The sequence below is a fragment of the Capricornis sumatraensis genome, chromosome 1 (assembly GCF_032405125.1).
Source record: "Capricornis sumatraensis isolate serow.1 chromosome 1, serow.2, whole genome shotgun sequence".
NCBI lineage: Eukaryota > Metazoa > Chordata > Mammalia > Artiodactyla > Bovidae > Capricornis > Capricornis sumatraensis.
This window is the reverse complement of record NC_091069.1, coordinates 19,879,023-19,891,461: the sequence shown is the minus strand read 5'-3', so window position 1 is coordinate 19,891,461 and position 12,439 is coordinate 19,879,023. Positions and strand designations below refer to the sequence as shown.

Sequence of the window (12,439 nt, the reverse complement as noted above, 5' to 3'; positions counted from 1 at the left end):
CCTTTCACATTTGTGAAGTGTCGATTTTTCTAATAGTCTGGCAGGTACCGTGTTGGGGGAATAGCTCCATGTGGAGAGGCTGACCTTACTGTAAAAGGCTGCTCCCTCTGGGTGATATACCTACATCCAATATACTTGCAGCTGCAACTTCATCCAGATGCCTAAAGACGGAGTTCAGAACCTCTCTTAAACGTTTGGTGCATGACTTCTTATGAGGCCTCAGGAGAACCGCCTGGAAGTTCACTGGCAGTCCATACCTGTTGAGGCAGACCAGCGTGTAACGGAGTTACTGCCAATATGGGTAAAATGAACCTAACAGTAAATTTAGTAAGAGTGAGAAATCAGCCAACACAGCTTAGGAGAAGAAAACTCCGTTGAGCAGAATGTCAAGGGTCAGGAGTGAGGCTAATTTTTAGATTTTTCTGCACAGAAAAATCTCTAGAACATGCTCAACAGCTTCTGATGGTGACAGTCTTTGACTTAGAGGCAAGGGGTCCCTTTGGTATGTGTGATTGTCAGGTGGTAAGAGCTCAAGTCGAAAGGAGGCCATCCGAAAAATATTTTGACTCCAAAGCCTATGTCTAAAATTCAGCTTAGTGGCTTTACTTTTCTCCACTGAAAGACCAGCACACACAGATCTGGTTTATCAAGACTGTTCATTCCTTTTGCTGAGTTTTGGGTGGACAGAAAGGATTTTAAATGGACTTTGGATGCCGGAGTACATGTAAAAACCACTTGCTGGCAGCTTTTCCTATTGTGTTATCTCAACAAAGTATTTACACTGGGACTTCCCTGGTGGTCCAGTGGATAAGAATCCGCCTGTCAATGCAGGGTACACGGATTCCATCCCTGGTCAAGGAACATCCCACATGCCACAGAGCACCCAAGGGGCTGTGCATCATAACTACTGAAGCCTGTGGGTCTAGATCCCATGCTCGGCAACTAGAGAGTAGCCCCTGCTCTCCACCATTACAGCAATGAAGACCAGTACAACCAAAAATAAAATGCTTACACCGAGTACTATATTAAGTGTGCATTTTGTAATGGGTCAGTGTTTTAAATATATATATACTACCAGTGAGCAAATGCTTGGATATTCAATACTTACCCATGCTTCATGCCCGAGTCAGGCATGTGAAAGCTGGCCTTGAGGTGCCCTTTTACTGCCTGACCTGTTAGTATTCGTTTTTATTTCACAATCAAGGCCCATAAATTAGCCCCTGACTTTCCCGGTCCTCATTTCTGGCTGTTAATGGTGCAAAGCATTCACTTAAGTCCTGAGGTCTCCTAGTGGGTCTATAGAAAAGTAAAATGAAAGGGCCATTTGTAATTGCCTCACTGTAACCAAGCAGAAGACCTACCTGGTCCCATGGCCTTAAGACACTGAGCGAGCGGGGCCCCACCAGAGCCAAGAGGAGGAGGGCCACAGGGGCCTCAGATGCTGCCGCGGACTAGCAGGAGCCCCTGGGCTCGATGGTGGGTGAGAGGATGGCCCAGCAGACACCCTCATTCCTTCTTTGCTCTCGTCTCTTGTCATCAAAGCTCTGGCTACCCAGAGGACAATGAGCAGAAGGTCACAGTGCTTCCTGGAGAGCCCCTGTCGCTTGAATGAGCAATGGCTCTCACCCTGCCTTCCCTCCTGAACGTCCCACCCCACTCCCAGTGCCCTGGATGGAGACCCCACCGCACACCCACGACCTCACCAGCACAGCTGACCCTGCCCACCCTGCAGGGAAGTCCAAGCACCAGCCTTTAGACTTCTCAAAGGGCGACAGTCACTGATGCAGAGCCCAGGGCACACGTGTGTCTGGAGGCAGCATTCCAGCTCACAGTCTCAGTAGCCAGACCATCACTCTGCCACCCTCTGACCGGGCACCCCACCATGTTCATCGCCAGGTTGCTCTGGGAGGCTGTTTACCCTTCCCCTGAACTAAGAGGCCATCTGCTGAGCTCTGCTCCCCTGAGCAGCCCGTGAGCTCCTTGTTCACTGTGCTACCCCTGTGTCTGATGAGTAACAGACACCTCTAGCTAGACACGGGGCACAGAAATGCTCCTTGCCCCTCGCCCGGCCTCCATGCTCTGGACCCCTTCCTCATCCCATCCCCCTTTTGGTTTCAGGGCTTCCACATTCTTCCCAGACCCTTCCAGTCTTCTCCCTGCTAGTTGTCCCTCCTGGTCAGTTCGGACACCTACTCCATCCCGCTCAGAGCAGGCCTTCCAGGAACAGGGGGTCAGCTCTCCCACTCCTTTCTCCTCCAGCCGCCCCCAGGCTCCCCACTTCTGGACCACTCAGTACAGGAGCCTCCGTCCCCTCGAGGCCCTCTAGTGGGGACCCTCCCCCTCCACCTGTGCCCTCTGTACTAAGAAGGTTGCAGTCACCACCCCTGCCTGCTCACATGCCACCATCGTGCCCTTTTTAAAAATTCCCCCAGCTCTCATCCCACCTATGAGAGCATCCAGGGTCCTATGTCACCAGAGCATCCTTCAGTCACTAGTTGCTCACGCCCAGTGGTCTCATTCCAGAAACACGTCAAGCCTCAACTGTCTGCTTCCTGACTCACCCATCTCTTCCCTCCTCCAGCCTCTGACATCCCCATGGGCTTCTCTGCCCCGATGCCTTAGAGGCTGGGCTCCCCTTTGGTGTACCCTCTAAATGACCCTCCGTAGGTGAGCTCATCCAAACACATCAACTGTCACTGGTGATTCCCTAACATCCATCCTCCACCAAGTCCTCTCCCAAGATCCAGACTAATTAATTACCCAGCTACCTTGCTGGCTTCTCCAGTCTCATCATGGTCCCACCACTTAGCCAGGGCCCATTTCCATTTTCATCTTGGGTGATTTAAGCGCCTGACAATGAACCAGCACTTCCTCCACTGAGGGCTGGTCCACTTCTCTTTGACGTGATTCAGCCCACCAACATAGAGCACCTCCTCTCTATCCGACTCCGGGCTGGGTGACAGGCAGAGAGGCAAGTCACCCCGGCCCTCCCCTCGAGCTCCTAGAGTAGGGGAAAAGGACAGAACCAACGTTGAGGAAAGACAAAGCAGCAAGGGCCAATTGAGGGCAAAGGCCGAGGGGTCGGAGGAACAAGATAACAAGTGAACTCCAGTTGCTTTAACACCTGTTTTCTTGGCTTATGTGCGCTCCATACGATGGAATGTGAAAAAGTCATGAAAAAAGATCGAGTATCTCTATGCATAGTCATGAAACTATTAGTAGATGAAAAAAAAAAAATTGCAGAACATCAAGTATAAATGACCCAACTTGGGAAAGAGAGTCTTAAAACCATTAACTGGGATAATCCATGGGTGGTGGAACTGACAGGAACTTACTTTCCATAGTACCTATTTCTGAACTTGAATTTTTTTTTTTTAACAGTAGTGATGTATTAACAACTATTCAGGAGAAATCAAAGTATAGGTTTTAAAAATGTCATACATTGATAGTTTTGAATAGAACTGTTTTTGCATATACTCTGTTTTATTGAGCTTAAACATGATATTTGGGACCTCTGTGGAGCATCTGGACCTTGCTCTTGAGCAAAATGGGCCTCCTGTAAGGATGGCAGGCTTTGCCGTACTGAGCCTGAGGACCAATGATTTTCAAGGTGAGCAGGGACAGACTGGGGCCTGTTGATATCTGGAACACTCTGGGTTATCTTGAGTCTGCCCTTCAGCCCGTTTTCACAATGCTTGGCATGGCAGAGGTCTGAGATGTCTGAGAGAGGACGAGGAGCCATGTCAGACCCAGCTTGTGTTTGGACAAAACCACGTTGGCAGCCACATGAAGGATGAGCTGGAGGCAGGGGACCAAGGAAGAGCCTTTGGCAACAGCTGGGAAGGAGATGGTGAAAGAGAGAGACAGAGAGAGAGCGAGCAAGGGTCAAGACAGGATGGAGGCTTGTCAGGGGTGCCGTGATGTGGAGGGAGGGGGAAGGATGTAAGGACGAGGGGAGGGAGCCGTCCAAGGGGGCCCTTAAGTTTGGGGAGGAACCTGAGGCCATTGGCAGATACGAGGATCAGGAGGAAAGGACTGGGAGGGAAGAAGAGCCAGAAGTCCAGGGAAGGCTCTGGGGAAATGAATAGCAGGGGGCACCAAGGAAGCCTGGGCAAGGAAAAGAGAGCAGGGCACTCCACCAGGCAGGTGCAGGATGGGGTCCTGAGGACACCTTTGGGGTACACAGGGAAGGAGCCCAGCAAGACCACCCAGAGGGGCCAAGGGGCGACTGGACCTGCAGGCCTGAGCAGGTCAAGCTTTGGGAATGGGGGTGCAGTCAGCTACATGCAGTGCTGCCAAGACCCACCCCCCTCAATAGTTCAGGGCACAGGAGATGTTCAAACGGGCTTCAGTAAAAATTTCCTGCTTGACTCCATTTTTGTAAACATTTTATAAAAATCATGCGTATCTGCAAATTTAAAAAAACAAACTCAAAAAGCCTGAAGGATGCTAGGAACACCAGCGAGTTAGCAGTGTTTCCTCTTGGTGTTAAAGTTACAGGTGATTTTTCTTCATTCTTTGTGCTTACCTGTAGTTGCCAAGTTTTCCACAAAATAGTGTACCTATTTTGCATTTGTTTAAAAAGAGGTAAAGTAAGTTTTGTTGCTGTTGGTTCGTTTGGGTTTTATATTTTGTGCTGCCTTGAGGGCTAGGCCTCAAAACTTAAGGACGGAGACAGTGCTGGTGTTTTTTGCAGGAGCCACTGGACCTTGGAGGGCTGCACAAAGTGGGTGGGGGGAGCAAGACGCCAGCCTGGCAGGAGACACACAGCACCGGACAGCAGGGGCCTCAGGACTGAGGGAAGGTTTGTTGGAGTCAGGAATCCCTACGCCTGTTGCCAAGAGCCAAGAATTGCAGAAAAGGGTAGGAGGGCCAGGGTATGTCCCAGAGGCTGGCGGGTGGGGGGGGGAGTCCCAGTTGGAAGGAGGGTGGCAGAGGCCAGGTGGCCCCAGAGCATCACGTCTACGCACCTGAGCACAGATTCCACAAACACTCTCAGCGCCTTGATGTGGATCCAGGCAATAAAGGCTTCGCTGAAGTTGACCTTGAGCCATCGCAGCAGCGGGCCCTGCAGAGGACAGGAGAGCGGTGACCCCTCCCGGCCATTCCACTTGATGCCCGGCCAACAGAGGGACATGGGTTTTGACAGAACGAGCCCCAAGCCGAGAAGAAATGCCCAGTGGCCCACAGAAGCAGCAGGTCGGTCAGACAAGGCCCAGGGCCAGGCCTGGGTGCGTGTTCTCCAGGGGCTGCCTGGTGCCAGGGTGGCTCGGTGGGCCAGCCCACCCAGCACACGCATGGGGCCACCGCCGACCAAGCTTCAGGGGGCTGGGTAGCCCCTGACCCAGGGCTCTCTGCAGGCAGCTAGCAGACTTCTCCATCTGACACTGCGCTGCCAAGGAGTCCCCCTTCTGCCAGGTCTTGGCATCATCCACCAGCCACCGCTTCCAGGGGTCTCCTCACGGCCCCACTTCACGTGGCCACAGCCCCTCAGCCACAGCAGCTATCACTACTGCTGGTGAGGCTGTCCTCCGCGGATGCCCGCAGAGGTCAGGGGTGGGTCCAGCTGGAGCACCCAGGGAAGACAGCTGAGATGCCCGACCATCACCACCCCCCCGCCCCCAGCCAGTCTGTGCCCCATCACCAGCTCTAGCCACCTCCAGCCAGAACCAAGGCAGCCTGGCCAGCAAGCACCCATCACTGCTGGGGGAGGGGAGGGCAGCTCCCAAGAGGCCCTGCAGGTCAGGAGGAAGCATGATTCTGGGGGTCCTTGAATTTAAGACCTCAAAAGCCACAGTAGGTAACAGGAAAGGCGAAGATTTGTTTTCTCCCAAAGGTGCCTGCGCGGGCGGGCGAGGACGTGCGAGCCAGGGAACCCCAGGGCTCCCGGGGGGGTTGCTTACCTCACCCTCGCCCTCACTCTCTCTCTCTCTGTCGCTCTGCCCCGCAGCAGGCCTATCGGGGTTCCCTAGCGGGGTTACCTTAACCTTGTGGTCCGGGAAGGTGGATGATCCCTTTTTAAGAGCAACACAGGAAGTTTGCTAAGGGCACAGAAATGATTTATTAATCTTTCAGCAAACCGGCATCACAAAACAGAAATCATTCTCACGGCTTGAAAAGCACGTGCTTGGCAACTCAAGAATGCCAGCCCACCCCCCGGGGGCTTGCGTGCTGGTTGGACTGGAGGGCGTGATGATGCCCTTGGCCCCCTGGGGGTGGGATGGTGGGGGTGGCAGAGGTCATTAAAGACCCGGGATTCCGTATTCCAGGGGCAGAGTCCACAGCTCCTCCCTCGGCCCGGCCAGGAGCTTTCCCACACTGGCACCGACCAGCTCCTCCTGCCGGGCTGTGTGGGCTCCGTCAGGGTGTCTCCCCCAAGGCCAGCCCACAATCGCCTCCTTGGCCATCGGAGTGCACTTTGGCATGTTGCAGGCAGGAAATGGGTCAAGCACCCTTTAACATCTTTCTGTGCAAACAGAGGCAACGCCCAGGAAAATCCCAGCCTGTACTCTCAAAGGGGGCTGAAACCCGGGACCCAGCCCGGCCCCTCCGGTTAACAAGTTAACGACAGGGACGCAGGACGCTGGTCCCACCTCAAAGAAGGCTAAAGGCGGGAAGAGATTCTTAAGCTGGGGTAGGGCTGACCCCAGCTGACCCTGCTCGCGGGCGCACCGCAAGAACCTCACAAGGAGCTAAATGTTTCAGTGTGTCTCCTTTGGGGCTCCGGTTCCCCCTCCAGGGAGACTGGGCAGGGCCCCCCAGGGCAGCCAGGGGTGCAGAAGTCTACACCACGTGAAAAAGCGCCAGTGGGCAACCTGAGACGGAGGTGCAGGCGTCAGGTTCAGGTGTATCACTATGATCCCCAGGGGGGGTCTGTGCCAGCTTGGAGATGGGTGCCAAAGGCCCCGGACACCCATGAAAGGTGCCACTATCGAGCCCCCTCCAGCGACGCCGTGGGGGGCTGGGGCCAGGACTGAGGCAAGCGGGGAAAGGCCTCAGCTAAAGAGTGGGCTTGAACGTCCTTGGGTTATTTTGGTTTTGGGTGAGCTGGGGTGAAGGAAGACACCCTTTGGACCTCAGCTCCGGCTGGTGATCATCCTTTCTGCTGGTGAGTGTGGTCTGAGACAAGGGGCTTAGGGCTCCAGCTCAGTCCTTAGCCTCAGGAAGGGGCGCCAAGCCCTGGCACCTCGGCCAGAGCCCAACAGATTATAGATCTAAGAAGTGTGTGTTCCCTTGTTGTGTGTGCTCGTGCGTTTCTCCTCGAGGGGCGTGTATGCTAAGTCGCTCCAGTCGTGTCCGACTCTGTGTGACCCTGTGTACGGTAGCCCACCAGGCTCCTCCGTCCACGGGATTCTCCAGGCAAGAATACTGGAGCAAGTAGCTATGCCCGCCTCCAGGGGAGAGGGGCTGAAATTCCCCACAGGTACTTCTATGTCATCAGTTTCTGTTTCCGCCTCAAAGGATGAGTCGATCAGGTGGGGATCGGGGGACCCCATTGTGGGGGGCTCGGAGCCTGGTTCTCACTCGGAGGCCATGTGTCTGCAGTCCCTCTGCAAAGGTCACTGACCAAAGAGGTCAGGTGGGACATGCAGAATGCCCAGCCCAAGGCCGGAGGAGGCCCTAGGCAAACACACAGCCCATGGGAGGCACTCGCACATCACCCAAACACACACATAGCCTCATGTTTACACACTGGACCTCCCACTCCTCCCTCCTCTCGACACTAGAGGCTGAACTGGAAGCTTCTCTGAGAACCCTCCCTGGTGGGGCCAGTAGGGAATAAGGACCTGAAAACATCCCATAGGGCTCAGGCTCATTCCAAGCTGGGGATGGCCGTGTCCTGAATGTGCCCATTTTGCAGAGTCACAGCCGCACCACTCACATGTCAACAATGAAAACCTGTTTTTCTCCCCCCTTGAGCTCAGCTGCCCTCACACAGGAGAAGTGGCAGCGGTCGGAAGTTTCTGGGAGAAGCATCCACTCTTTGCTAAAAGCCTGGGGGAGGTAAATACAGGTGCTGGTGACTGGTCACGTCCCTCCTGGAGGTCACGCAGGCCAGGGCTTCGGGTGACCGCTGGCTGCACTCTGCAAGGTGGTGGCCGCTCTTGGCACAAGTGCTGCTGCCTGAAGTGCCAACAGCCTCGCCCAACCTCTGGGGGCTGGCAAGGTCCTCTCCCTGGGCCCGTGCTCCCCCGCCTCTTAGAGCCTCACTTTCTCATCCTCAGGACGGATCCCGGAGTCCCTTCCTGGAGGGCAGGGCCTGGCTCGGTGAGATCTGCTGCAGGGCTCAAGTGCCACCTCCGGGTTACCAGGCTTGTCACTGTCCCCCAGACCTGCTCCAGCAGCCCCAGGAGGACATGTCCCTGGGGGTGTGCACCAGGGGGAGGGGGATGAAGGGCACTGGGGGGTAGGGGCTGGGCGGGGCCCTTCTGCTCCAGGCCTGTGGTGCAGGGGTGGGAGGTAGGGTGGGGTTGTGGTGGGGTGGGGGCCACCCAGAACCTTTCTGAGAACCCTCCCGGCCGCTATCATACACTCACATATTGTTGCTTCTTATCCGACAGCAATCGGGTCATCTCTTCCCTTTCCCTTTTGATTTCTTTTTCATCATAGTAAAATTCTCGTACCGTGAACCTTAAAACAAGCAAACGAGTGGCTGAGGCTAAGAAGCTTCCAGTCGGAGCAGAAATCACCCCCTCCAAGGGCAGATGGACCAACCTCGGGGGAAACCCACCAAGGCCGGCCCTTACTTATTCTCTTTGGCTTTGGTTTTGAAATCATCGATCACTTTTCGAAACAGAGTCACGGTGAAGAGGCCGCCTTCCTTGTCCTCAGCGATCAACCTATTGGAGAAAAGGTCTCGTTCACTGGCTGCACCGCCAGGCCCCTGAGCTGGGCCAGAAAGAGTCCATCGTCTCCCCGGGGGCGGTGGGTCGCCGCCAGTGGGAGCCCGGTGGTCCAGGTGCAGCGGCCCTGGAAGGAGCAAGGGCACCGGACAAAGGACGACGCTTCCTGTGTCCTAAGTCCAGGCGGTGTGTTGTCAGCAGCCTAACTCCGGGTCCTTTCACTCACCCTCCAGGCTAGGGCTGCAGGGGCCCGCGGGTGATCTGAACACAGGCCCTGGAGGAAAATGCTGGAGACTCGCGCAGATCTGGGCTGGTGGTCCAGGCATGAACTAGCCAGGAGCCAGCTGATCACGGATCTCAATCACCTGGCGTGCATAGCAAGCACCCAGCTCTCGAATGCCACAGTGCAATGAAGCAGGGCAGAGTTCCCATTGGTAAAAACCATCCCACAATGGGCATTTCATGTCCAGGGTCACACTGTTCTGATTAGACACGCCCTGGCATAGGAGTGCTGCAGTCACTGGGACCCATGTTCTGAGGGCCTTGGCATCCTGCTGACTGCATGGCCTGACCATGGGCCTGGGCAGGGTCTCGGGTCACCTTTCCTGCTTCGCCAAGCCACCCACTGGGGCTGACTCAGGCTCCAGGAACCTGTCGACAGTCATCTCAGGAGGCTCGCAGGTACCCGCGACAATGAAGGGCCTGGGGGTTCTAATCTGAGAAGCCAAGCTGCCTCCGGTGGCAGGCTCTCCCGGTATGTGGCCGTGGACAGCCAGCCCTGGAGAAAAGTGAATGTTCCGGCCAAACAGGCCAGCTTTGAGGGCAGCTCCTCTGCCAGCCTGCACCCCTCCTCCACCTCCTGCGGGTACGCTGTCCCCGGCTCACTCCAGCCTCCCCTTCCGACCTCAGGCTGTGACTGTCCTGGTCCCTGCACCCTTCAGTTTAGTTCCTGATTGCTATCGGTTGCGAGCCTGTGACCCAGGGAGAGCCTGTGACCCTGCAGCAGGTGCCAGGCCAGAGGCCTCTGGGTTGGGCTGGTAGTGGACAGGGCTGCCCCGATGCTGAACTCTGTGTGCGCCCAAGTGTGTGTGTGTGTGTGTGTGTGTGTGTGTGTGTGTGTTAATCGTTCAGTCTTATCCGACTCTTTGCAACTGCAAGAACTGCAGCCCGCCAGGCTCCTCTGGCCATGGGATTCTCCAGGCAACAATACTGGAGTGGGTTGCCATTCCCTTCTCCAGGGGATCTTCCCAATGCAGGGATCGAACCTGGGTCTCCCGCACTGCCATTGGATTCTTTACCGTCTGAGCCACAAGACTCACTGTCAAATCATTTCAAATGACAAGCTATTTCAGACACAGGGAAAGGTATAGAGGATGACAAACATCCATGTATCCCCCCTTCCCCCATCAAGCTTAAGACACAGAACGATTTTCATACAATTGAAGACCCACGTTCTCTCCCAACCACATCCTGCGGCCCACCCCCAGGTCATCACTGTGCAGTTCAGCATTTCTCATCCTCCGGTACCCCGTGATCCATGCACCTGCATCTCTGAAGTCATATACCGTCTGGTTCTGTCCATTTGGAGATCTTAAATAATAAATGTCTTCGTGCTGTGTGTCCCCTTCTACAATTTTCTCTCCCCTTCACATTGTACAGTGAGATCTATGCCTGCTCCTGCCTACAGCGCTAAATCCTTGGTTTTCCCCACTGGGTGGCACTCATGGGTTGAATATGTTCCTCCATCCCTTCTAAGTCACTTCTCCAGCCCTCACTGGCCGCTCCTGCTCTGACCCCAGCAGGCCACACGCCAAGACTCTTCCTTCCCTGCTCGTGCTCTGCGGTCATCACAGCCAGGCCCTTGCTTGACCCCCAGGTGGGGAAGAATCCAGGCCAAGATGAGCATGCGGCAGAGAGTGCTGCTCAGGCCTTGCAAGCGCTGAGGGCCAGAGGTAGTCAGGGTGGGCTTCCTGGAGGAGACAGCAAGGAAGCAGACTTCTGAAAGATGGAGGGAGTCTGGCCTGTGGCTGAGTGTGTGGCTGTGAACGAACATGTGTGGAGGGCTGAGGGCCCTTGCACCTCTGGGATATGTTTGGTGGCTGGGAGTCTCAGAGTGCCCATACATGGCCCCCCAAACCCAGGACCTAAGGCCTCACTTACTTGGTTGACCGTGGGACCACCATGTCTGAGAGGGATTCATAGGTTTTTTGCCATTGTACGTAACTTGGCCTGCAAGAGTACAGAATCGTTTAATGATTTTTGAAGAAAAGGTTGTGAGGAAATTGCGTGTCTAGGCAATTGAGTGCCCTTTTCCCTAAGGGATTGGGGGGAGCAGGGCTGGGGGCCAGACAGTGCCCCAAACATCCCCCAAGCCCCTGCCATGGGCATTGGAATGCTCACCTCCCTAGGAGGCCCCAGGCAGCAGGGAGGGGCCCATGGGAAGGACTCAGTGGAGACTCCAGCTGGGAGCGCTAATCCCAGGCCTGTGTGACCTTGGGCAGGCCAGCAGAGCTCTCTGGTTTTAGGACAAGGAAACAATAACAGCCCCCAGACTTGTGTGAGATGCCTCCTGCGTACGGCATCTGACAACAGTGGATGGATGTCTGAGAAATGGCCGCTCCTGTCACTATGACCAGCACAAGCTCTTTCAGCTGCTCCTGAAACCAACTCCACAGCTGCCATTTAGGTCCCCGGCATCTGGCCATAGTGGGCTCTCCCTTCCTCTCCACTGAGCAGGACAATTTCCTCTGTGATCGCCAACCCAGCCCCAAACCCCCACCACCCGCCCCTCACCCTGGCCCGCTTACTTGGGGACAATGACCAGCAGTGTGATCAGGTACTCGGAATCCAGCACAAAGTCTTCCTTGCTCACAATGTCGCTCAGGGTCCGAGTGAAGAGGTTTCCCCTGGATTCACGGGGGACAAAGAGGTGGGGTCAGCAGAAAGGCACGTGGAGCCACCCCTGGGCACACCCATAACACCCAGGGCAGCGGGGGACAGGAAGGCTTGGGACATTCGCCAGGGAGGGGCGGGGACCCTGGGCCAAGTGTCCCCCGGCTCTGTGTCTGGGTGACCAGAACTACAGTAACTGGCAGGACCCCAGGTGCCATCACCAGTCACCCGAGCTGAATTCAACACTTTGGCTGCCGGCGCTGCCCTGGCACAAAGCCACTGGCTGTTGGGAGGGGATTGCTGGGGGCAGGCAGCTTAAGTTACACAAGTGGCAACACAGTGGCTGGCTCAAGATGCCACCTGGGCTGTGCTGGGCAAACACAGCCCTGATGAGGGCTCCGTTTCACATTACACGCCTTGTCGGTCCAGCAGCCAGGAGACATTCACCTGAAATAGCTTTGCATGTGTGTCCAGTGGAGCCTAGTCTCATTGAGGTCATGGTATTTTCTAGAACAGGGACCAAGGGTGTTGTACCAGCAATTGGGCCAAAGCTATAGTTCCTGAGATGCTCTGTATCAGTGCATGGTTGTTCAGTTGCTCAGTCGTGTCCGACTGTTTGTGACCCCACAAACTGAATCACTCCAGGCTTCCCTGTCCTTCACTATCTCTCGGAATTTGCTCAAACTCATGTCCATCAAGTTGGT

The 12,439-nt window shown here is 55.4% G+C and overlaps 1 protein-coding gene across 6 annotated transcripts in view; it reads right to left on the bottom strand.

Moving 5' to 3' along the window:
• The window catches only part of ATP6V1C2 (ATPase H+ transporting V1 subunit C2), a 59,766-nt gene that overhangs the window by 385 nt on the left and 46,942 nt on the right, over positions 1 to 12,439 (bottom strand). For 3 of the 6 annotated variants that reach the window (XM_068980182.1, XM_068980176.1, XM_068980198.1), the window contains 5 exons: positions 11,651 to 11,749; positions 11,004 to 11,072; positions 8,748 to 8,840; positions 8,538 to 8,631; positions 5,191 to 6,041 (listed from right to left, as the gene is read on the bottom strand). In XM_068980182.1, the coding sequence (XP_068836283.1) occupies positions 5,460 to 6,041; positions 8,538 to 8,631; positions 8,748 to 8,840; positions 11,004 to 11,072; positions 11,651 to 11,749 (937 nt within the window). In that variant the 3' untranslated portion in view covers positions 5,191 to 5,459. Of the gene's footprint in view, positions 1 to 124; positions 258 to 4,970; positions 5,069 to 5,190; positions 6,042 to 8,537; positions 8,632 to 8,747; positions 8,841 to 11,003; positions 11,073 to 11,650; positions 11,750 to 12,439 lie in introns of those variants that run through there. The other 3 variants (XM_068980194.1, XM_068980190.1, XM_068980204.1) reach the window with 2 other exon arrangements.